Source organism: Bombus terrestris, chromosome 16 (assembly GCF_910591885.1).
Source record: "Bombus terrestris chromosome 16, iyBomTerr1.2, whole genome shotgun sequence".
NCBI lineage: Eukaryota > Metazoa > Arthropoda > Insecta > Hymenoptera > Apidae > Bombus > Bombus terrestris.
In genome coordinates, this window is record NC_063284.1 from 3,917,371 (window position 1) to 3,940,597 (window position 23,227).

General features: G+C 32.5%; 3 protein-coding genes and 1 long non-coding RNA gene across 8 annotated transcripts in view; 2 read left to right on the top strand and 2 right to left on the bottom strand.

Moving 5' to 3' along the window:
• Positions 1–197: 197 nt before the first annotated feature.
• LOC100646212 (twinfilin) lies at positions 198–6,282 on the top strand. Of its 5 annotated transcripts, XM_048413235.1 has the most exons (7): positions 198–212; positions 457–702; positions 829–906; positions 984–1,643; positions 1,707–1,825; positions 1,917–1,931; positions 5,121–6,282. In XM_048413235.1, exons 2-7 carry the CDS (start codon positions 678–680, stop codon positions 5,289–5,291), a joined length of 1,068 nt encoding a protein of 355 aa, XP_048269192.1. In that variant the 5' UTR covers positions 198–212; positions 457–677; the 3' UTR covers positions 5,292–6,282. The 5 variants fall into 5 exon arrangements, with proteins under 5 accessions (XP_048269192.1, XP_048269191.1, XP_048269193.1 ...); XM_048413234.1 differs by lacking the exon at positions 198–212 and having other exon boundaries at positions 298–702; XM_048413236.1 differs by lacking the exons at positions 198–212; positions 1,917–1,931; positions 5,121–6,282 and adding an exon at positions 2,203–4,825 and having other exon boundaries at positions 301–702.
• LOC100642549 (RPII140-upstream gene protein) lies at positions 5,692–7,092 on the bottom strand. Its single transcript, XM_003402985.4, has 4 exons — positions 6,673–7,092; positions 6,351–6,602; positions 6,031–6,282; positions 5,692–5,952 (listed from the first exon to the last, which is right to left on the bottom strand). Exons 1-4 carry the CDS (start codon positions 6,819–6,821, stop codon positions 5,838–5,840), a joined length of 768 nt encoding a protein of 255 aa, XP_003403033.1. The 5' UTR covers positions 6,822–7,092; the 3' UTR covers positions 5,692–5,837.
• A 2,616-nt stretch (positions 7,093–9,708) lies between these two features.
• LOC125386537 lies at positions 9,709–12,201 on the bottom strand. The gene is made up of 2 exons (XR_007226779.1): positions 10,422–12,201; positions 9,709–10,061 (listed from the first exon to the last, which is right to left on the bottom strand). It is a non-coding gene; the product is annotated as an uncharacterized LOC125386537 (long non-coding RNA).
• A 228-nt stretch (positions 12,202–12,429) lies between these two features.
• The window catches only part of LOC100645900 (probable cationic amino acid transporter), a 72,739-nt gene continuing 61,941 nt past the window's right edge, over positions 12,430–23,227 (top strand). The window contains exon 1 of the mRNA XM_048413240.1: positions 12,430–13,269. The gene's annotated coding sequence lies outside the window, so the exon portion shown is untranslated. The remainder of the gene's footprint in view (positions 13,270–23,227) is intronic.

The window sequence follows — 23,227 nt, forward strand, 5'->3', positions numbered from 1 at the left end:
TGTAAATAATATGAGAAAAAATATAAAATATCCAAAGTGTGATACTTCCTATAATACTTTGTAAGAAAAATAATCTTCTACTGAGATTTTATTGTTTTAATTATCGTTTTAAATATGTATATGACTTTGCATAAAAATCCGTAATTTAATAATGTGATTAAGTTTGCAAATGGAACTGAAGATTGGTTAAAATAGATACACGCGAATAAAGGGTAAAAGTCATGTTGCAAAATTTCAAAAATTTTTATTCGTCTTAATAATAATATTTGAATAAGTTGCATTTTTCGCGTTTGAAATAATTTTCTGTGGGTTTTTACGTCGCTTCTTTTTTCAGTTAAGATTTTTTTGTTCAAGATAATAAATTATAATCGCTTGATTTAGAGCACGATCGTACGGCCGTGATTTGGAGCATTCTTGACAGGTTCACTGGCGTGACGTACGTTTCTCTGTTGCTAGGATCCTCCCGAAAAGTTCTCATCTAAATAGGTTGTGTATCGGTGGTTTCCCCTAATTTCGGATTCCGTTGCGATTTTTTTCATCGTGTTCTAGTCATTTGAACAGTCCGTTTGTGGTGGTAGTGGTGGATCGTTCGTTCACGATTAATCCGAAGAGGTCGGGGAGGAAGCGCGACCAATTTCCTACCATATTTTCAACAGAGCTCGAATTCTTTACGAACCATGTCACATCAGACAGGGATTAAAGGTACTCATTATTACATTGTAATATTGATTTCACATAACAATCTCGTAGAAAGTTCTACAATGTAGGCCATTAACCTCAAAACATCTTTACAACAATAATGACAAATTAATGGTTTGGTTATTTCAGCGAACGATGCCCTTAAGAAATTGTTTGCTAAGTGTCGAGATGGAAAAATACGAATCTTGAAAGTTTCCATTGAGAATGGTAAGTTTGTCTCTTTCCCTCAATGAGTGTGAATTTAATACAAGTTTCATGAATAAAAGTGTATCTTTGTTTCATAGAGGAACTAACACCTGCTGCTTCTTCAAAACCAGTGAATAAGTGGCAAGATGATTATGATAAGATGATCAAACCGTTGATCATTGAGAATCAACCTGCATATATTCTTTATCGATTAGATACTAAGTCTTCTGACTCTGGTTATGACTGGTTATTTATCTCTTGGTCACCTGATACTGCACCAGTTAGGCAAAAGATGTTATATGCGTCGACAAAAGCAACTTTGAAACAAGAATTTGGAACTGCATCTATAAAGGAAGAATTGCATGGTACGGTGCCAGAGGATATAACATTAGAAGGTTATCACAAATACAAAAGGAATAATGCTGCACCGGCACCATTAACCACTGCAGAAGAAGAATTAGCAGAACTTAAAAAAAACACAGTTACTACGGATTATAGTGTAGAAACAAGGCATCAAACATTGAGTGGTGTTGCCTTCCCTGTTACGGATGAGGCAAAACAAGCGATCATGGAGCTTGGCAAAGGTATACATGAATATGTTCAATTAAAAATTGACTTAGAAGAGGAGAAGATACATTTAGTTATGGCTTGTGAAGTTTCATTGGATAAACTACCAACAAAAGTCCCATCTGATTCTGCTAGATATCATCTTTATAATTTTAAGCACACGCACGAAGGAGATTACATGGAATGTATAGGTATGTTCTAAAAATAAAAATGTTAGTCTTTCAATCAATAATGTACCTCTATTTATGTTGCAGTTTTTATATACAGCATGCCAGGATACAGTTGCAGTATTAAGGAAAGGATGTTATATTCATCATGTAAAGCTCCACTATTAGAACTTATTCAATCACTTGGAGTGACTATAACGAAAAAAGTAAGTAAATAAATAAAAGTTCTTAATATAAACCATATCTTCTAATTTATTTCGTTTCTATTGATTTGTTTTTGCATGAATGTCTTAACAGGATCATTTAAAACTGGTAAATCATATTAGAATCTATATGCTTTTTGAAAGATAAAAATATTCAATTGTATGTTATGCATTTTTCATACTAGTGAGAAATGTATTTCATATTTAATTAAAAAAAAAATAGTTCTTATAGCGTGCATAGATATTAATGACCCTTCTAGTTGCATTGTATAGTATTTCTTGCTTTCAAATTTCATTTCTTTTGATGTGAATCTTAATGTTGAAATTAAATTATTTCTTTTTTTCTTTTTTTATTTTCGTAAAAATTTGATAAATCCTAGTTGGAAGTAAATAGTGGTGAGGAATTGGCAGACATGTTGGAAGATCCTCCAACTATAAAAGAAACAGCTGCAATAACTCCTGCAACTCCATCAACGCCCTATGCTCCTCCTCAATCTATATCCGAGAAAAAGTCAAAACAGAAGAGATCTTGTATCTTGAGTTAACCGAATCTACGTTCTTTGTCTGTCATTTTTAAATGTTTCTTAAATGTTATAAAATATTTCAAATGTTTTACACATTTAATATCTTCCTTCGTAAATTCTGAATTTGTGATAATATGATATTAATTGATTGAATATGTTATGTAGTGTAAGATGGTGTAATCGGTTTTGAATAACTTCGACATTAGCACAGTATAGTTATGCAGTTATTATGGAGTGATTTAAATGAGAAAATGTTTAATGCGCATCTTTACAGAGATAAATCTTTTATTAATTAGCAATATATTTATTGATATTTAGTAATAATTGGTCAAAGTGATATGTATATCTATGTAGCAATTCAGAGTAGACCAAACAATGTATTTTTCTAAATTTTAAAGAGCAAAATTGTCATGTTAAGATCTTTACAAAATATCTTTTTGATAACTATGAGAAACTTGCAATGCATAGAATTCCCATGAGATGTAGTTCTTGTTGATCCAGTACCATAATGTAATGGATAATTGTTTATTGGTGCAGAAAATACTGTACGAAAAAGAACAAAAAAAAAAAAAAACAGAAAGATCATGAAGTGAGAATTAGTTGCTTGACATTGAAAGTGAAGCCTTCTATTGGATTTTGCATTTTTTTAATTGCGTTCCAATGTCTAATAAAAAATCTTATAAAGATATTTTTTTCTCTATATAGTTCCTTTAATTTACATCTTTTATAGTTTATATAATTCTTATGCTACTTTTAATGTTTATTGTGTCAGATGCGAAAAATAAACCCAGTGAGTTAACTGTGTGAATTAGTTCCTAGTCCAATGAAAAGTGATATATTGTATTTTTAAGGTACTCATTTTTCATATATTAGTAATTTTATTAAGTGAAACTCGAAGGCTTGACTTTCAAATTCATTCGAACACTCATATAGGAATTAGTGATAAATAGAGGTAGAGTGTTTCAAACAAATATCTGTGGTAAAACCTGCATACCTTATGTGATTATTAGAGAGTTAGGGAAAATTCCATGTGCTCCAGTTAGCTAATGCCACTCACCTAACTTCTCTGTGAGATATAAATAAGAAGATAAATGGATAAGTGATAAACGTGCAAATTACCACATTAACTTGTGGATATATTTTCTTTGCACATGATTATCATTTTTGAACACAAGCTAGTGATAATACTATTTACTTTATATACATATTAAATTATATATGTATATATATATTTATATACATTATATTATGTATGTATGTATATATGTATGTATGTATATATATATATATATATATATATTATATCATGTTCTATACTATTGTAAATTATACAAAACATTAGATTCCACAAATATATATATAAAGACTGAACTTGGTATGTCCCATTAGTTGTACAATCGGAAGAATAGTGCAGTGTTTGAATTTATATGGATAAAAATATTTGAATATTCATATATACGTATGTACGCACTTACCCATACACCCACAACTACACACATTCTATATACCTTACAGTTATTTTTTAACTTTTTATTACTTTCATTTTTAATAAAAGATGTAAGGTATAATAAGATATGTTTTAGAAAAGAAAATTCATATATCATATTTTTATAAGCTTCAATTTAATAATTTAAACTGATTAGAGAACAGCGCATAATGAATTGTGATAAGTTACTGTTATCTCTTCTAAAGTATTTTTAGATTTCTTCTAAAACATTCCTAATACGAAATGTATAGCAAATGGGACTATAATCTAGTAGCCAGCAAACAAGATATTCGAGAGGCATTCTATTTTTTGTGATCTGTATTTTTTTAACTCTCGTAGCTTTTTATAAACTTTTTAAAAATTTTCGTCCAAGAAATAAATAAAAAACTTATTGAAAAAGTTTGGCCTAATTTAACAAGGATAATAATAAAAAAGTGTGTCAGATTCTTGGCATTTATTCAAATCCATCGAAAAATTTTTGTTACTTTTCATTTGCTACTAAGTATATATTATTATACATACATTTGCATTGATATGAAAGTTAAGCTCAAAGCATGAGGTTTTTTACAAGAATTGGAAGTTCTTGAATATAGTATACTCATAATTTATTAGTATTTCATTCCTTTATAGTTGTGTAAAAGCTTTTTCAGCTTAAATTCCCTATCGATGTTTTTCTATTTTTACATGTTGACGAACAAATAGAATTTGACACACATTTCTATGTCTAGTTGCAAAAAAAGGAAAGTTTTTCGCAAAGTGCTCAAAAACTTGTTAATGAATAATGTGTTCTATATTTAAACATAACGCACACTGTAGCCTGGGAATATTTCAATTTATAATATATTGTACCAGGCCTATTCTGTAAGTTTTTAGTATAATTCCGTTTCCAACCTGTTAGTACATAATCGTAGGTTCATTATGATCAAACAAATTGTGTATCTTGCCAATACTAAACACGCTAGAAATAATAAAGCATTATGCAATTTAATCTTACACTTTGTTGTGTTTTAATTTGCCAATAAGGTAACGTGTAACACTTTATTTATCATGATTTATCTGCACAGAATTTAATAGGTTTCTAAGGAGCGCACGTGAATCAGTCGTTGGATGGGTATGTAATTATGATTAAGATTTTAAGATATGTTTAAGACATTCAGCTTACAGAATAGGCCTATCAAGTTAGAGTTTTATTTTTCATTCTACCTGTATTTTTTTCTCACAAAGTAAATGATGTTTCTAGTTTGTAATGCAATGTAATAATTCCCTTTAAAATATGTTGATTATATAGCTTGAAATAGATGATGGAAGAGAACTAACTGAAGAATTTTTACAAGAGGAATTGCATCCAAAAATCAGTTTACATCAGCCAAAATTTGCGAAACCTAAGGGTCCACCAGGCAGAGGGGCAAAACGTTTAACCAAGGTTCAAGATTTAGGAACTTCGGAACAAGAGATTTAAAAAAATGTTTTTCAAATTTGTTGAGTTGAACTAAGAAGATATATAATATGCTCATCATATATACAGATAAATATATATTGTGTTCTCTTGTGTTAAAAGATAAAAGCTTTTTGTTTTATCTAGCTTTTTTCCTTATTAAGGAGGATTACTTGTTTTATAATTTAAGAATCATTTATATGCAGATACTTCAAATCTTAAAAAGAAGTTTCAAATATTAGGCCTATTCTGTAACTACGATTTCAAACTTGTATTTATACTACATTCATTTATAATTTAATGCACAGAGTATTATTAGGATGTAAATAAGACTTGTTCTTAATGACAATTGATTATATTACAGAATGATATTTTTATTCATCATTCATCTTAAATATTATGGATAAGACCAGAATGATTTGAATATGTTCTATACATGTTTTGTATTTATCAAATACAAATATTATTACATAATATTTTATGTAATAATTACACAAAAATTACATAAATTAATAGATGTATGTTAATAAGATATATGCATTCGTTATTAAATTTTTATCTTTTAAATTCTTACTCTTTCTCCTTCTTACTAAGTGCTTCATTCGCTTCTTGTTTCTTAATATACGTCTTTTGCAGTTCTGATAATTCGTCTGCTTTCAGGGCCTTTGCATATTCTCTTATTTTACTAAAAAATGAAAATTGATCTTTGGTCTTCAAATTTGGAATGGAGAACTTTTAAGTTCAATTAATATAGCAAACATACTCTCGTCTTGCGTTCATTAATTTGGCTCCAGCTTCATAAAGGTTCTCCATTTCAGCTCCACTTATCCATAAAAAGAATTGTGTGACAGAGCCATAAAAGGTACCCAATATTGTACCTACTACAGTTCCTGCAATTGATCCCTTTACACCCATATTCATTTTGAATATGAAACCAGTTATAGCACCACTAAATGTGGAATTTAGTATATCAAATTTGTATCCTCTATATACATAGAAGAATGAAGACATGCTCCTGATAAAGAATATTAGATTAATTTATATTTGTACAATATTATAATACAAATCAGTTGCAAGACTTACGAGAATAAGAAACAAAAAAGTCCAACTTTCATGGCAAATGGAAAACCTGCTTTAAACGTAACAATTTCAATTCTTCTTTGCAGATTCTGTTGATATTGAAACTTGTTTTCATATAATGTAGCTTGATTCTCATGTTTGAATCTTTGTGGTACATCCTTTAATTTATATAATGCACCCAAGATAAATCCTGTTGCACTCCCTGCACAAGTTACATTCAAGACTGATTGTACCTCTTTGGTTGGATACCCTTTTCTGTGCAAAGTAAATATTATAATAATGTGTTAAATAAATGGATGAATATAAATTAAATGATTACTCTTACTCGTCATAAAAGTAACATCTGTATTTGCTTAAAAATCCTTTTACTTGGGATGTATCTACCCACTTATCATTGGAAGTGTTATCGGACGAAGAAGCAAATGGGAAAAACGCAGTGCAGATTAATCTTCTATCTATTATTGTACGTAACATGTTTCTTTTATATTTATCGTTTTCAGGTCATGTATTACTTAACATATATTGAACAAGCACTGATAACATGAAATACTATAAAATTATATATTTATAGTTTATTTGCAACAAAATTAACATTATTACAAACTAGATTCCAAATTCAATTATTTTATTATACAATAATTAATTTATAACGAAAGTGAGGTTAAGGATTCATTGTTAACACTTAGCCAATCTCGTGCGCCAGAGCGAGCTATACGCTTCTCACCGCACTGGACAAGCCAACCAAGCCAAGCCAAGCCAAGCCAAGCCAAGGCTGTCCACCGTACATTTTTTCAAATAACGAGGACTAATATTCACTACTTGAAAGACAAAGAAGTCTAAAAATTATTTAAATGGTCAATTATATTTTGAAATAATGATTTTGTTTAACGATTTCACATACTGTTTATACAAAACATCAAATTAAAAGTATATATTAAAAGTATAAAAAAATGTAGGTAAAATTAAAAACATTAAAGATGACTAAAAATAAATAACACGACTTGAACGTGAAATTAAAAATTCGCAATGCATTTTAATATTTTTTTACAGTATGGTATTGTACGATTATAACTTTATTTAGTCATAACTAATAGCATAACTTTTTAATTAATTTTAACGCCATCAAATTGGTGTATTTTATCATATACTGTACTTTATAAAAGCAGAAGAAGTATCGCAATTAATTGGGAAAAATTCCAGGTAAACAATAACTGATAATAACAACAAAAAAAGAAGAAAATGCCTTGCTAAAGTCAAAAAGAGAGATCTTCCCGTTCGGTCACGCAGCGATGTTCTTCATAGAGGGGAGATCTCCCCATTCGGTTGACTAAGATCGATTATATAAATATCGAGAATTTGTACGAATATAAAAATGGCGATATATGTATGTATTCGAGAATCGAAATTGTAAGGATCGATATATTAGTATTGCGTTTGAATTTCCCAATGTGAATTATATGTACTTCGTTAACGTAATGTTTCCGTGTTTTATTCAGATTTATCCCGTGTTTATTCGTTTTCGTTACTTTCTATGTATCCTGAAAGCCATTAGACATCAAAGTTATATATTTTCAACCGCCATATTCATAAATTATGTCGATCCTTGACAGACTTCGCTCCTCTTCCGTAAGTATTACATGAGAAACAAAAAATCGCAATTTCTATCGTATTTCTAAAAAAATAATTAAAATAATTTAGTTAAATTTCCTTGTGAACAAATACAATGAATGGTTTATTTAAAAAAATGAAGGTTTATATTCATTAACTAACCTTGAAACAATACTTTGGGGTCTTTTATGATCTCAACAGGATACTGGTTTTAATTACCGTATTGCAAAATAATCGCAAAAGAAGGGTTCTTTAACTTTTTTGAATATTTGAACATTCGAATTTTATAGTTTGCATTTTAGGTATGTAAAGTATATTTAGTGAATTGGAGTCTTATCTAAGAGAAGGCACTATTTCTTTTAATGATCTTAGATTGAAATTAATGATAAAAGCCCCAATAAAGGAGAAAACATTATAGTAGAAAAAACAAATTCTAAATATGCATTATGTATTGATATAAATCAACACGTTTCACGCATAATTCATCACTATAATTATATCTAATTAGAAATGGTTACAATTATTTTATATAGTTACAAAACATAGCCTAAATATTATTATAAATTAATGGTTTAAATATTCTAAATTAATGTCACTATATAATTCCAGACTAATGCTATGCACAAAATAGGTAGAATTATAAATGCATAAATCATATTTAAAATCATAAATATGCAATTGTCAATTCTTTAACCTATATCGGGTAAACTTAAAATGATTATGGGGATTTCATTTTATGAATTTCATTTTAGATCATACTGAACCTATGATTTCATTTCATAACGTTTAATAGTTTTTGACGAAAATAATATAAAAATGTATTAATTTTAAGACGTCTTGTAAAAGAGATTGGTATTATGACGATGACTTTGTCTACTAAGTCAATATGGCGTCCAACTGTGCAATATGATTTTTATATGCGTATAATTTTAAAAGTCATTATTTCCACGTTTTAGTACTAATATTTCTGGATTTTACTTTTTAGAACTATCATATATTATAATAAAAATTTTGTATATACCAAGAAAAAGTTCGACCAAAATTTACTTCCAACCTATTCGAATTAATCTCGTGAACGACATCTAAACCTAAAAGAAACGAACAGGTGCATCGTATATGCGCCGGCGTACGATGCTGTTCTGACGTAACAATATTACGTCAGAGCATGGCCTGTGATACGCAAGAGGGATAGTACGCGTGGGTGTGCTGGAAAAGATGAAGGAGGCGTGGAGGGAAAGCTGTGGAGGGGGTAGAACGTCAATAGGAGAATCCTTCAGGCGCGTGGTGGGGGAACCAGAAGAAGGTGAGGGTGAACGTAGGGATGGGCGCTAGGGGTGGAACCAGGGCCGTACCTTGGAGTAATATCGTAATTGTATTGTAAATATAATATGCATAATGTACATAATTTTTGTATAAAAATATAATATATAGAAGAATAATTCAAATCTTTTTGTTTTATAAATATAATTTATTTGTCAAAGATAGTTTGTAAAATCACATTATTATATCATTCACAATTAAAATATTTCTTCTATATTATAGAATAAGATAGAGTATTTTTAAATGGACCTTCGAGAGGCAATTATTTACATCTTCTCTTCGTTTTATTAAAATTATTTACTAAGCATTAATATCATTTATTTCATTGCTTCATCGAGTGAGTCAAATTTTCATTTAATAATTTTACTTAACTTTCCAAATACCTTGGTTTATATTGTTAAGGTACCGCGAGATTAACTTGGATGGGCGATACTCCTCGTTTTACTTACCGTTCTTGATTAGTTGCTTTTACGAGGCCGTGAATTTTTATCGGGCAACATTTGGGATTCTCAGTTTTCCTAGAATCGCCCTCCCCTGGTTTCTTTACGGCACTGTTGGGATCGTCACGCTTGGAGTGAAAGTTGGCACAGGACGGACAGGTTACGTTTCGCCTCGCATAGTTTTCTCAGTACTCGACTTGGAATCCTCCGGGACCGAATAATTCAATGCATTTACTATAATTATCACGTCGAGATCTATCGATCGAACGATGTCTCGCTTTCACGTTCTACGTTCCCAACGTTTATGGGTCTTTCTCTATGAAAGTCTACAGAGCATTCAAATCTACTGAAAATTATTAATCGAGTCTAATATTAATTCTTCGTCTGACCATTCTCTGGAACAAAATTTTGTCGGAAACTTAAAGACAGTTGAATCGTAATTTACTCAAAAAACGAATTCTCCCAAATACTCGACGAGACGAGCATGTTCCTTTGTTCATTGTCTCAAAGTCTCTAAGTAACAAATTTTATTTCTGAATAAAGAACAATTCAATAAGGTTTCTGCATATCTTTATTTGTTTAAATTTAATTCCTGACATTCTAATAAATTTTGTAGCAAGGCAACGTTACATATTCTTGGTCTTTCAGTTCTATAATCTGAGACATCACAATTCATCAAACTTCATCTGGACCACAGTGTAGATACCTTTTGCAGAGCCCCGTAGCAAGATCAGTTAGCTTCAGTCACTAGTCTTATAGGCTCACAGATCAAAACAAGTTTTGTCCATTTAACCAGAGCCAGGAAGGCAGACACGGTCTCTAGATAGACGTATCTAGATAGCACGTCTGCGTACACTATTGAGCCGGGGGTGCTCTTGAAGCCACGATGCGGCAGGGGTGGCTTGCTCGACGGGGATAAGCTGCCGCTTTTCTGGGGATGCCACAGACACGTACTGTTTTTTGGGTTCCATACCACTATTGTATTATTTGTATCTTAAACAGTTAGTTACAAATTACTTAGCCAGCAATTTATTGTTGGGTCCAAGCTAGTCAATGTGAGTAATATTAAGCAATTTTAGGGAGTCCGCTTTTTGCATCTGGAAATAGAAAATTTTTGGAGATTTTTGGCTACAGAAATTGAAGAATTGGAAATTCAGAAATACCCAGGCCTGCAAGTTGGAGATTTCAAAATCTGGAGATTAGAAAATTGGAAATTTGAATTCCTTGAGTCTGGGAAATGGAAGTTTGAAAATTTCCAGGTCTGGAGATTGGAAATGTGGAAATGTCCAAGTTTAGAAATTGGAAATATGAAAATCCTGAAATATGGAAATTGAACAATTTTCCAAGTCAAAAATCCCAAAATAATCGAGTTTAGATCACTGTAGAATTTTTCTATGCTGTTGGCAAAGGGGTTGAGGAACTTGATCGATCTCTTTTGTTTCAAATTTTCCATCTTAATTATCTGAATTTTCTATCGATGATCTGGCAAGCTCGATTCTTAGAATTTAATTACTTCAATGCAGTCGTTCTGTCTCGAACAACATCGAAGAGACACCGTGTGAATATTTCAACAGTTTAAGTTTAAAGGGATTGTGAAAGTTTGGTCAATCGATAATCGTCGGGGGAGCGGGTGAATTTTGGGCCAGGATAAAATTCGTACTCCAAGGGAGGATCGTCTGCAAACGCTGACAATCACAACGTTCAGCTATTTTAAAAGTAAATTTCATCATGGTACCGGTTTAGTCATGCAAATATCGGGTCGTTTACAGGTTCCTATTTAGAAGAGGTTCCTCAGACTGGATGGTCGTTTACAGCAACTGGTGGATCTGGCCGTTGGAATTATCTCTTTGAAAAGGGACTTCTCCGAGACGACTTTAGTAATTAATTAATTCTGGGAAGGTACCACATTGCATACGAGATATTAAACTACTCCCTTTGTGTAGTAATAGCTGCTATAATAATAGGCAATTATATGTGTACTTATGTGTGATTACGAATAATTACGTTGAGTGGAAAAATAGAGGAAGAATAGAAAGTCATATAGATCTTCTCAGCTGAATGCTTCAAATAGTGCTTTCTAATGTTCGCAGGCCGCTATTTATTTGTGCTGGAGATTTGTAGAATATTTTAGGGAACAGGGTGCCCCTGGAGATAGTACACTACCGGGTTTTATTGGTTTGTGGAGGGGAAGCATGGTGAAGCTTCAGTGGTGTATCATTTGGCAGGGGTGTTTCAGGGGGTGCTAGTGATGGAAATAACTTGGCACACTCTACAATTTTTCTGTGGGACTATCATCCCAGTTCTTTAGGAATAATTAACAAAAAACATACTTAATGCTAAAGTACTAATATACTTCTAATATTGTACTGAACCATTGTTATTTATTTGTTCAGTATACCATGGATGGTATTATAATACTAAAATACCATGCCATAGATATACTATAGATACAAAATTTTACTTAAAATAATATACTAATACCAAATACTTTTTCAGGTGTTCCTGTATTACCAGTAAATCCACAACAAACAATGTAACTGGCTACACTGTCAGGGACCTGAAAACGATATTTTCATGAGCAAACCGATACCATGAAGAGGTCTAAACCATCATTACTATAGCTACCACCACCACCACCACCACCACCGCCACTCTGTTGGGGGTGTATCGTCAGGGGGTTGCACGCAGGTGGGGATTCGCGATAGTGGGGTCGGTTGTCTAGGGGCGGGATAGAGGCTCGACCAAGGCGGACAGAGACGGAGGCAAGCTGAGAGAGAGCGTAGCCCCACGGAGTACCGCCACCCGTGTGTGTCGCACTAAAATGTGACTCTGGCCAGCAGCATCGGGAGCCGTGTGTGAGCGCGAGCGCGAGAGCGAGAGAGAGTCGTGTGTGCCGGAATTTTCGTTAGTTTAGAAAGCGGCAGCTACGTTTTTCTCACTTAAACAGCCGACCAGCGAGCTGACACCAAATAACACCAACCAAGCAAGAACAAAAAGCTGAGGAAGAACAGAAAAAGAGGGCAAAGATAAGAACAGAAAAAAGGCCCAATAAGGAAGGGAGGAAATCCGGCTGGACGACGGTCGTTGGTGAACCAAACATATCATAAAATATCATTTTATCGTAGCTGCGGATCACTTAGTTGGTCTGAACTAGCTAGAATAGACGAAGCTGGACTGAATGGTGAAGAAGAAGAAGAGCCAGCGTACCTAGTGCAAGGATAGGAGAGACTGATGGGTCATATCGTGCGAGTCTGATCAAATCTAGACCGATAGGCTTATAGATAGATAGATAGATAGGTATATATGTGCATTTAGAAACGGAGAGAGTGTAGCTGGTTTCGTCCTCCGTTGTACCATCGTTATCCTCGTCTGTTCGCGTTCGCCTACTACGTGTGGCAACACAACTGGCGTGTTACACGTCCAGGATCACTCAGCTAGTTCCGATGACCGTTTTGGATTAGTGTACCAATTCGTACCACTCCACCGTGAACTGTGATTCCTTGTGGCGTGGACGCAGAGGAGGGTGACCGTGACGACGGGGTAGACGAGACGAGGTAAGTAGCTTATTCTCTTATTCTTTATTAATTGGTTGTACTCTTTGTCGAATAGTGTTGGACAGAGTTCTATAGACTTGAATCGGTTTTGGTGCTTTCTTTTTTAGAAAGGTTACGAGTTCTAAGCTTCTACAAAAGCTAAGTCTTATATACGAGCTTTGTATTATGGAGATCTTTCAAGTAGTTAATGACTATGGATGATTGAAAGGGAATGTGATAAAATAAGACACACTTATTGGAGTAATTCTTGTCCGGCATAAGAAAGTTGGAATGTAGAGAAATGGTGTTGATAGTCTTGTTTGCTTAGCTTTGAGCTTTATATAGGATGGTCTAAGTGTCTCTAGAGGAGGATCCTCCTTTTTATATTTGTTCAGAGGCACTAAGGCCAGGAAACAAGAAGTTAGACTTCAGGAATCTTCATTAGAATAAAGATAAAGATACAGTCCTAAAATTAAGGGAAAAAGGTAACTCTTAACAAATTATCTGCTATCTATTGGAAATCTTTTTAATTGTTAAGAAATTTCATAAATTTGATCACTATTCATTTTCATACCATTGACCCTAATCAATTCTCTACAAAACCGTCTTAAAAGACATCCACTCAGTTACAACAATTCACAATGTGTTATCACAGAGGTGATATTTCCAGAAAAGAAGCAGTCCATCGCGTGCACTGTGATCTCCTTCGCGATGTCTAATTTTAGATCAGTAGTAAACAGTAGAAAAGAGAACTATTTCTCCTGCTTATGGTCCTCTCTCCATTAACTTTGACGTCCCTTACTTTCGAAGACGTAGCACGAAACTATACATATATCATTCTGGAATAAGGAAAGCCCGTTAATTTGCGACAGGCGGCGTTGCATGATCCATAAAACGGGCAGAAAGGGAATAATTGAAGAGAAGTTTCGATTTGAATTTGGTCTGGTTGGCTGATGAGGAACGATATCTTATTCTTTTTCCTTCTTACACGTCGATCGAATGAAGCATGTCAAACTTTCCTTAAGAACTGAGGCGACAGATAATAGAAGGAAGTGCAAAAGACCCAATGTTTCCCTCCTAGAAACTTGTTCTTGTCGTTAATTTCAGATTAATTTCTTGAGAAAGACATAGGAGAAAACCTTGTTCTGAAAAAATTTCACTGGGTCTCTGTATTTGGCATTGAAAAGCTGTGAAAGATGACTTGATATCATTTCTAGTTTCTCGGTTTACAAGTCTAATGTTGAGGAAATTTAAATGACTTTCAAACATTTTTTGAGATACAGACCTCTTGGGAAAATATTATTAAAATATAGGTTTGAAGAAATATTGATAGATTTTCTCATTAATGAGTGGAAAGTTATGGGAACGAATTAGATAATTGTTAGACTTGTTCTTTTTCTTCTATAATTACATGTTTTATAATTCTTCCATTCATAAAATTTTTATGTAACTACAGACTTGGTAATATTTGAAATTTATCCTCTGTCACTTTCCTTGAACTTAAATTGTTCTATTTATATAAAAAGTAATTTCTTCACAGTCCTCGTTATGCCAAAGTAAAGCTTTGAAATTCATTCCTATTTATTTAATTAGCCTTCAAAGTTATTATCTATTTTCCATCGTAAAAAGATCATTCAAATAAGATACCAATTAGTGTAATAATTATTTCAGTTGTTCTGGGATCAAGACTTCCAAGGCTAGGCAATATAACAGTGCTCTTCTCCTTCGTATTCTCAGTGGAACATCTCTATGAAGGTTCTCTTCGATCTGTCCGATGTCTAGCACTCTTGTTTCCAGTAATACCTGGCAGTGACATTAAACGGCCCTGTCCAGGCTATCGTATTTCCGTGACCGATCGACCAAACAGTTAAGCCGCTCGTCGTAAACACGAAAGACTTGTCTCGATGCGTCGGGAACGTGATAAAAATGTTCCTCTGCACGCAACAGTAGCCTGTTTAGATTTTATTTATTTTAACCATGATCATTTCACGTTAAAGGAAAAATTTCTTCATATTAATATCTAAAGAAATTATTACTCTCTTTTGGGCTTCAAATTGAAATCATGAATTGCAAAATAACATAAGTTCATCAACCAATATTTTGACAAAAGCAGCTTTTTGTGCTTATCTTTTTATATATGTCAGGTTTTGTGTAGTAAATACCCAAAGGAATTATTATTCTCTTTTGAGCTTCAAATTGAAGACATGAATTGCAAAATAGCGCAAGTCCAATAATCAATATATTGAGAAAATTAGGTTTTTGTGCTTATCTCCTTAGAAGTCAGGTTTTATATGGTAAGGATTCTTCGCTTCAATTTGTCAGAAATAGGAGCTTGTAAAGAATTTTTGCAATATTCAATTTATTGATTTTCTGTTCAGTTTTTGAGATGTCTGTGATCTTGCTGGTCTGAAACCTGGAGACTCAAGAAGACTGGGTTATTTGGGATATAGAAGATTCATAGTGTGTGCTAAAATATAGAAGGTTTAAATCTAGAATGTACAAATTATAGTGATGCAAGACTTCATTAGATGATTTAAATACAGAGATTTAGGAAATGCAAATTTAGAATATCAGTCTTGCACATTTAACATATGAAGAAATTGTAGTATAGGAATTCTAAGCTTAGATTGTCCACAAAATCAATAACATTTACCCTATTGAAATAACCTGAGTTTACATTAGACATAGAGGATCCAATTTTAGAACAAGGAGAATAAAATACGAAAGGTCTAAATTTAGAATATAGAATTTATACCTTTACCATTCAGAAATTGAAATATACAAACTGTAAGCTTAAAATGTCAACAAAATCAATAGCACATTTATATAGCACCTGAGTTTATATTTTTAATACATAATTAATTTAATAATTATTTATATATATATATATAAAATAGAAACTTATATCTAAGAATTAAAATTTAAATGCAGAATATATGTAGAACTCCTGTTTTGAAACTATAGCAATTTTATATAATATCCAAGAAATTTCAACCAAACGATAACAAAATAATTTTATTCCCTCTATCATCCACATAATTCCAATAATTGAATTCCAAATAATTGAAATGAGGGAAGTAGAGAGCAATATGCCACTGTCAGAACTTGGAACACAAGAACAAGAACAAATGGAGGGGAGGGAGGCGGTTGAGAATATTAAGTTGAAGAGAAAATTTTGCAGACAGGTTTTTCTAGAAATACCTCTTAATGATAGCTTATGCTTCTTGTTAAAAGTAAAAGGGAAAACGGTTGACCTGAAAGAGCAACGATGAAGGAAACAGAAGTAAAAATAGAGAAAAGAGGAAGGTTTTTATCGAACGAAAGTTTGTTATATGACCGCTTGATTGCATCTGTGCATATATGCTTGTCAATTTTTTCCTGACCGCGATAAAATAGAAGAGCAAACAGAATAAAGAAGCAAATGGTCTGTGATGAATAAATAGTGGATGGCATATTCGGATCTAGTGGGAGCAACAAATTGGAGTGATAAACTGGAAAGCGGGACGATAATATAAGGATTAAATTGGTCCCTGGTCGTTTACAAAACGTGAAACATTTTCCAGTGTGAAAGACAACAGTTTTCATTGGTTGATGATCCAAATATTATGAAAGAGAAGAAATATGATGCACAAACTGGCTTCTGTGGGATTATTTGATTTAATGGTTTATGATAATATTGGAATACCTATACAAATTATTTGTGAATATATTATATGCATTGTAGACTGCAGGTCATAAGTATTAGGTCACCTATTTGTTACATTGATTGGAGAACTCAACTAAATTCTATTTTAATAAGCTTTTTACATTATGAGATATAATTAGAAAATACAAGCAATGAAAAGAATACAATTTTTATTAAATATTGTCAGGTGTTCCAATATTTATGGCTGGCGGTGTAGGTACAGTGAAACCATCTTTATTAGCATTAATTATATGTTTAATGAATGCATGCTGTATTCAAATATTTTACAACTTCTATGGTAAATGTTCGAATACTATCGTGAGCCACTTTTTTTTAAATGAACGCTGGAATCCAGTGCTAACATGAAATTGCTCGGAGTACTCTACCTTGCTTCACGCGAAACCAGCCATTGTACGAACCTATTCCTGTTAATTGACCGACTTCTCGAGTCTGTGCGATTATTCGAGGCAGCTGTTCGCCTCAACCATTTCCGGTAATCCGTATTTTCCTTGTTTATTCAGAAATCGTGTAACTGATACCCCCTTTTCTTACCAATTAATCGTATTCAACGATTATTATCCTAATATCTACTTCTATGGATGATTTGCCCTATACTAGAAGAGAATAATCATCGTTTGTCTGAATGGCTTGTAATGGAGGAACTGATAATGTTGACTCGAGAAACGTGTGATGGATTTTCAATGGATTACTTCGAACACCAATTGCTTAGGCAATTTTATTTTTCCTAATCTGGAAATTGTCCAGTAGACTTTTCATTCTGTAATTTATAATTCGATTCTTATCTGAATTATATTTACTAGAAACGTAAAGCAAAAGCTCTGTGAGAATTGTATACATAATAGTTACTTTTCTTAATCTAAAGATTCTTCTGGGGACATTTCACTTAAGGCTTTCTGAACATGAACTGTTTCTATCGCTCAATTTATATATGAATTATAGTTATTCTCTTAACCCATTCACATCGGACTTCTATTTCATTGTGATTCGATTTATATATGAAATATGTTCCAAATAATTATAATCGCGAAGAAATTGAATCATAAAGAAGTGAAAATTCATCGAGGTTACTGCGAGAAGTTGACTGAAAGATTTTTAGGTTAGGGAAAGGTAATTACACAATTCTTTTGTACTTGTGGGCCGAAGTGTTTTTAACAAAAAGTAGGGTTCAAGGTGGAAGAGCGGGGTTTTCAAAGAAAGCCACAAAATTCTCAATTAGGACCAGTATAACGCTGCCTTCTGTGAATTTTTAGCAGGGTTCCTTGATTTTTATTCTTAAAAGACCAACTTCCAAGCGGGTCAAGTACGAATTCATGCGTTTGGCCGCGCACTCGTTCATCCCTAATCCCGAATTAAATATTTGGTTTCATACATATTCGGCCTATAACTTAGTTATGCTGCTTGAGATAATCATGGAATCACTACACTGCTTTTTTATTTAGACCTACATCAATATATAAGAACTACATCAAAACTATAAGAAAGCTTCAAATAAATAACACGTAGTGTTCCGATAATTATGGCGCAGCTGACAAAAGGGCGATTCTATATGTAAAAATAAGTCGAAAATATACAATAAAATTTATTCAGAGAACATTTCGTTTCCGATTAAATTAATGTTCATTGATTAAATTAATTTTAGGATGCTTTACTTTATTTTGTAAGCTGTACTTTGCAAGATAAAGGTTATTAAATGGTTCTTAATGTAAAATTAACCGAAATGACAAGGAATTGAAAAATAAGCAACCTAACCTAACTTAATGGTAGTAGATCAAGAATTAAGAATTAATTAATTAAGAAAGAACCTAACCTAAGCTAATAGTAGTAGATAATTCTTAATTCTTTATCTTTTAGGTTAATAACACTTAACTTGCGAAGTATAGGTTACAAAATAAAGTCAGATATCATAAAATGATCAATTAATTTAATTTTTCATTGCTCAAATTTTTTTAAACTTTTGCTATAACCATCCATCAGTATAATACTTTGAGCAGTATAATATACTATATATATATATATATATATATATATACTACTACTAATATATATATAATACTATATATAATATACTATACTATATACTATATACTATACTAATATAGTATAGTAATAGCATTAGTATACTAATATAGTATAGTAATATAGTATTAGTATATACTATACTAATATACTATACTATATATATAATACTATATATAATACTTAATATTATTGTAACTTTCAATGATACACATCCGTTGAAAGTTAAGGTCTCTAGTTGCAAATTAAGTACAGTCGAATTAGAATCAAAGGCTGACAGAATGAAACATGGTTGAACGAATTGTGTAAGAGTTAGGTATTAACTACTTGTACAGAATCAGCGTTGAAGCTTTTCACGAAACTCATTGAAATCTTCAAACGAGACGATGGAGTACGTGATTCTATCAAATCAAACTTATTAAACGAAACATTTTATTCGGTGGAAAAAATATTGGTACAAACCTGATTCTAAATGCTTCCATTCTAATTGCATTGATGTTGTGACCTAACTTGTTAGCTTTGCTAGGTCACAGAAGACAAAAATTATTATAAAAAATTAAGAGATAACTGTAAAATCACTGCAAAATGGTTTCAAGCATTTAAAATTTTAATAGGACAATTTCTTATAAATCCCAAGGTATAAAAGTACAATTATTTATGGCAAATGCGGTGGGAAAGTTGTAAAACATGTAGATGAAGCTGGCGGTGCCCTGAAATACATTCAATACGTTCCATCTTGTTTTCCATCTCGTCTAGAAGTAATTTATCCTCCTCTGGAAATACGCCAGATCGAAGAAAAATAATTTTCCTTTCTAGCATTAAAAGATGAGATTTACATAGTAAGATGAGTACAAACTGTGAGAAAGTTTGGGATACAATAGATCAAAGAGCGATAATTTCTCCTTCTGGTATCGATAGCACAAATAATTTCAATGCATCGACATAGCAGATCCATTAAAAGGGGATGTCCTGTATAATCAGTGGCAACGTTCGAAAGCATAGAGGAGAAAAAAACACGACGGAAAAATAGCGAGACGTTCCGGCATGAATATCAGTCGGTCGACGTGCAAACCGGAACAATCGCGTGCCACATACACTATCGGGTAAAAGTAGGAGGGCAGAGCTTAGTGCAAGCACTAAAGATCAATTTACAAAGCGCCACCGAAGCTATCTGAACGTTTTACAATATAACCTCTCCACTAAATCAATTTTACACACTTTAAATAATTTCACGAATTTCGTAGATACATACACAGATCAAATTTCTATTTATAGTGCTTTTAACGAGCACTATATACATATAGTGATTCATAAAAGTACATATATATCTTACAACTACGATGATTTCTTTCGGCCCTTTCTGCCTAGAAATAGGATTTGACTTATATTTCCTCGCATTCATTCTTTATTATTCATCTGCTGTTTATCCGCTTTAACAGCTTTGCTAATTTATGAAAACCGGTTCTCTAAGTGGTAAAACAGTTTTTACTGCTCGTTGAAATCTTTTCCTGTTCTCCTCTTTCATCCTTTCCCTTTTTTTAAGTTGATGATTGTGAAATTGTCGGGTGGAAGGATAATCTCCAGCAGCAGACTTCCGGTTGGATGGCTTTACCTAGGTTCCACCCATTACCACGATGAAGTAAAACGTATTTCCCATTCTCTGCGATTATTTCTCATTAATACTTTTTCGCTTCTTCCATCTGGTTGTTCTCTTGTTAGCCAGCGAATAGCCAGAGCAATTTGCTTCTAATCCGTTGTTACTCGGCTTGGAAAATTGTTGCTAGGCTTCCATCCACTTGTTCTGTATTCAGGTTTTTAATCATTCGACGAGACGTTAAGGATCAAGTAGTAAAATAACGTGCAAAACACAGGCATTGTGAAATTAATATACAATTTTATATTAATATACCAATGTATTAATATATTTATAAATTAAATATTTATATTAATATAAATATATAATTTTAAATTTACAAGTTCTATGATAAATAATATTTTTATTTTCCTTTCAAATCCTTTTAGTCTGTATATTCAGAAAATAATTTTGTATATTCAGTGAAAATTTACTTAATTTTGCTTGATCCCAGGAAAATCTATCAGTCTAAAAAAGGAAGTTCTATGACAAATAATATTTTTATTTTCCTTTCAAATCCTTCTAGTCTGTATATTCAGAAAATAATTTTGTATATTCAGTGAAAATTTACTTAATTTTGCCTGATCCCAGGAAAATTGATAAAAATGAATTATATTGTGGAATTATCAGGATTGATGATAAAATAAAATCAAACTTGATAATAAAATAAGATATTGTGGCTTAAAAATTACATAATAAGCAGAAATAAAGCGAAAAGATTAGATAGTGAGTCTTCTAAAGAATACAGATGAATGAAATTTTAAAGGAGGGAGCGCGGTAGAGCAACTGAAAGATACTCTTTGTTCTGCACAGTATGAAACAGCGTTACATCCTACACTTTTTCTCTGGAGAAACTATGACCATCTCTAGAAACTTCTACGCCCTGCCTCAGGCGTTTCCCGCCACGTTTTAATAGGTTTACTCTTTAATGCAAGTTAGATTCAATTTTTTCGCTCAACTTCCGACAAACCTGCGGTCTCGTAGCAAAAAATTGTTCCAGTGAAATTGCTTCTTAACAACTCAGAAACCGTATAAATTCAGTTTAACGAGCTATTATATTGTAGATCTTTCGAGAAATCTGTTTTTTTTTCTCTCTTTTTCTTCACATTTTCTCAAGAAATTGTTAATGTAGGACGCACCCGGTGCGTCATCAATTTGGAACAATTTAAGATAAATTAATTGATTAATTTAGAATAATTTTCATTCATTCTAAATGCGTTTAATCGATAAAAATGATAAAGATGTCTAATAACGAAATAATTCTATAAGGTTCGACAATTTTATCGAGCCATTCAGAAGCGAAACTGGACAACACCACTAATTTCTAGATTCCTGAGTTTCATTATCCATATAAATTAAAAAAAAAAAAAAAGAAATGACCTAGTATCATAAATTCATTCGTTATAAAAAATGATGTAAATAATGATAAAGACCAAGGCATATTTTAAAAAACTTGTTATCGCTATTCTCTGCTTTCCAATTTTGGTGTTGATCAATGATAGCTTCTGAACGCACTACTTGACAAATTTTCAAACTCGAGTTTCTTGATAACCAGGCCTCGGACGAGCAAATGTTATTGTTTCTTTTCGAATTGCCAATCAATTGTCCACAAATCGCGATATGACCTGTACATTTTCGTATATTAATAGATTACAGCTAAGGTTAGGCAGAAATAAATTCTTTTCGACAGACTTCGCATTGATTGCATTGAAATTTTACACAAAACTCGGGAAGAATTCATCTTTGCATCTAATATATGCATTGTTATATGTGCATCCTTGCACCTTCGAATCTTTCATAAATGCAAATATTTCATACGAATATCAGTGAGGCAGCCTATGAATTTTATTCCCATTAGTCCTTCTATAATTCTTTCGTATAATAACTGTGCCACATAGTGTCAATGTTTAAAGTATACCTTCATCAGTCTTCTCCACTCGAGAGGATCTTCTTTCCCGGGTTCTTCTTTCGCACGAGGAGGCTTCCTGGTATTTCTGCCCGTTGCATTGCGGTAGATCGATGTACCAGAGTTCAGGGTTACGTTGTAAGGCCTCCTCGTCGCCAACAAAATCTGCAGTCGCACGTACACCGCGTTAATCAACGACAATGCGGTGATATTTCGTTAAGAATAATTCTTTTAATTGACGAACGACAGCTTTCCTCCCGTGAGAGCACGAATAGCTCGAAAATCTACCTTTCTTCTAATATGGACACTTTATCTGGTACTATAAAACATGTCTGAGACGGAACCCCTCTATATATCGTCTAGGAATTTTTGAAATAGAGGCTTTACTTCTTTTTGTGCCAAATTCAGGTCAAATTGTGTTAAATTAGTGTTTAATTCTGCTAAAACTGCTAAAAGTCTTTTTTACTGAAATTTTCTTTGTTGGAATTTTACTAGGCCTTGATTCCTAGGGATATTTTTAACGAAACTGTTCATAGTTTGATTTAGGTAGCTTTGTTGTATGCTTGTTGCTAGTTCTTTCACTAAAAATAACTGTATTCTCTTTTATGTGAATCTCTTTTTGAATTACTTTTGTTTGACGATTCTGATATTTTGGTGACAATTCCTTAAATTCAATTCCAACACTAATTATACATTTGTGCAGTCTCCAGCATATTTT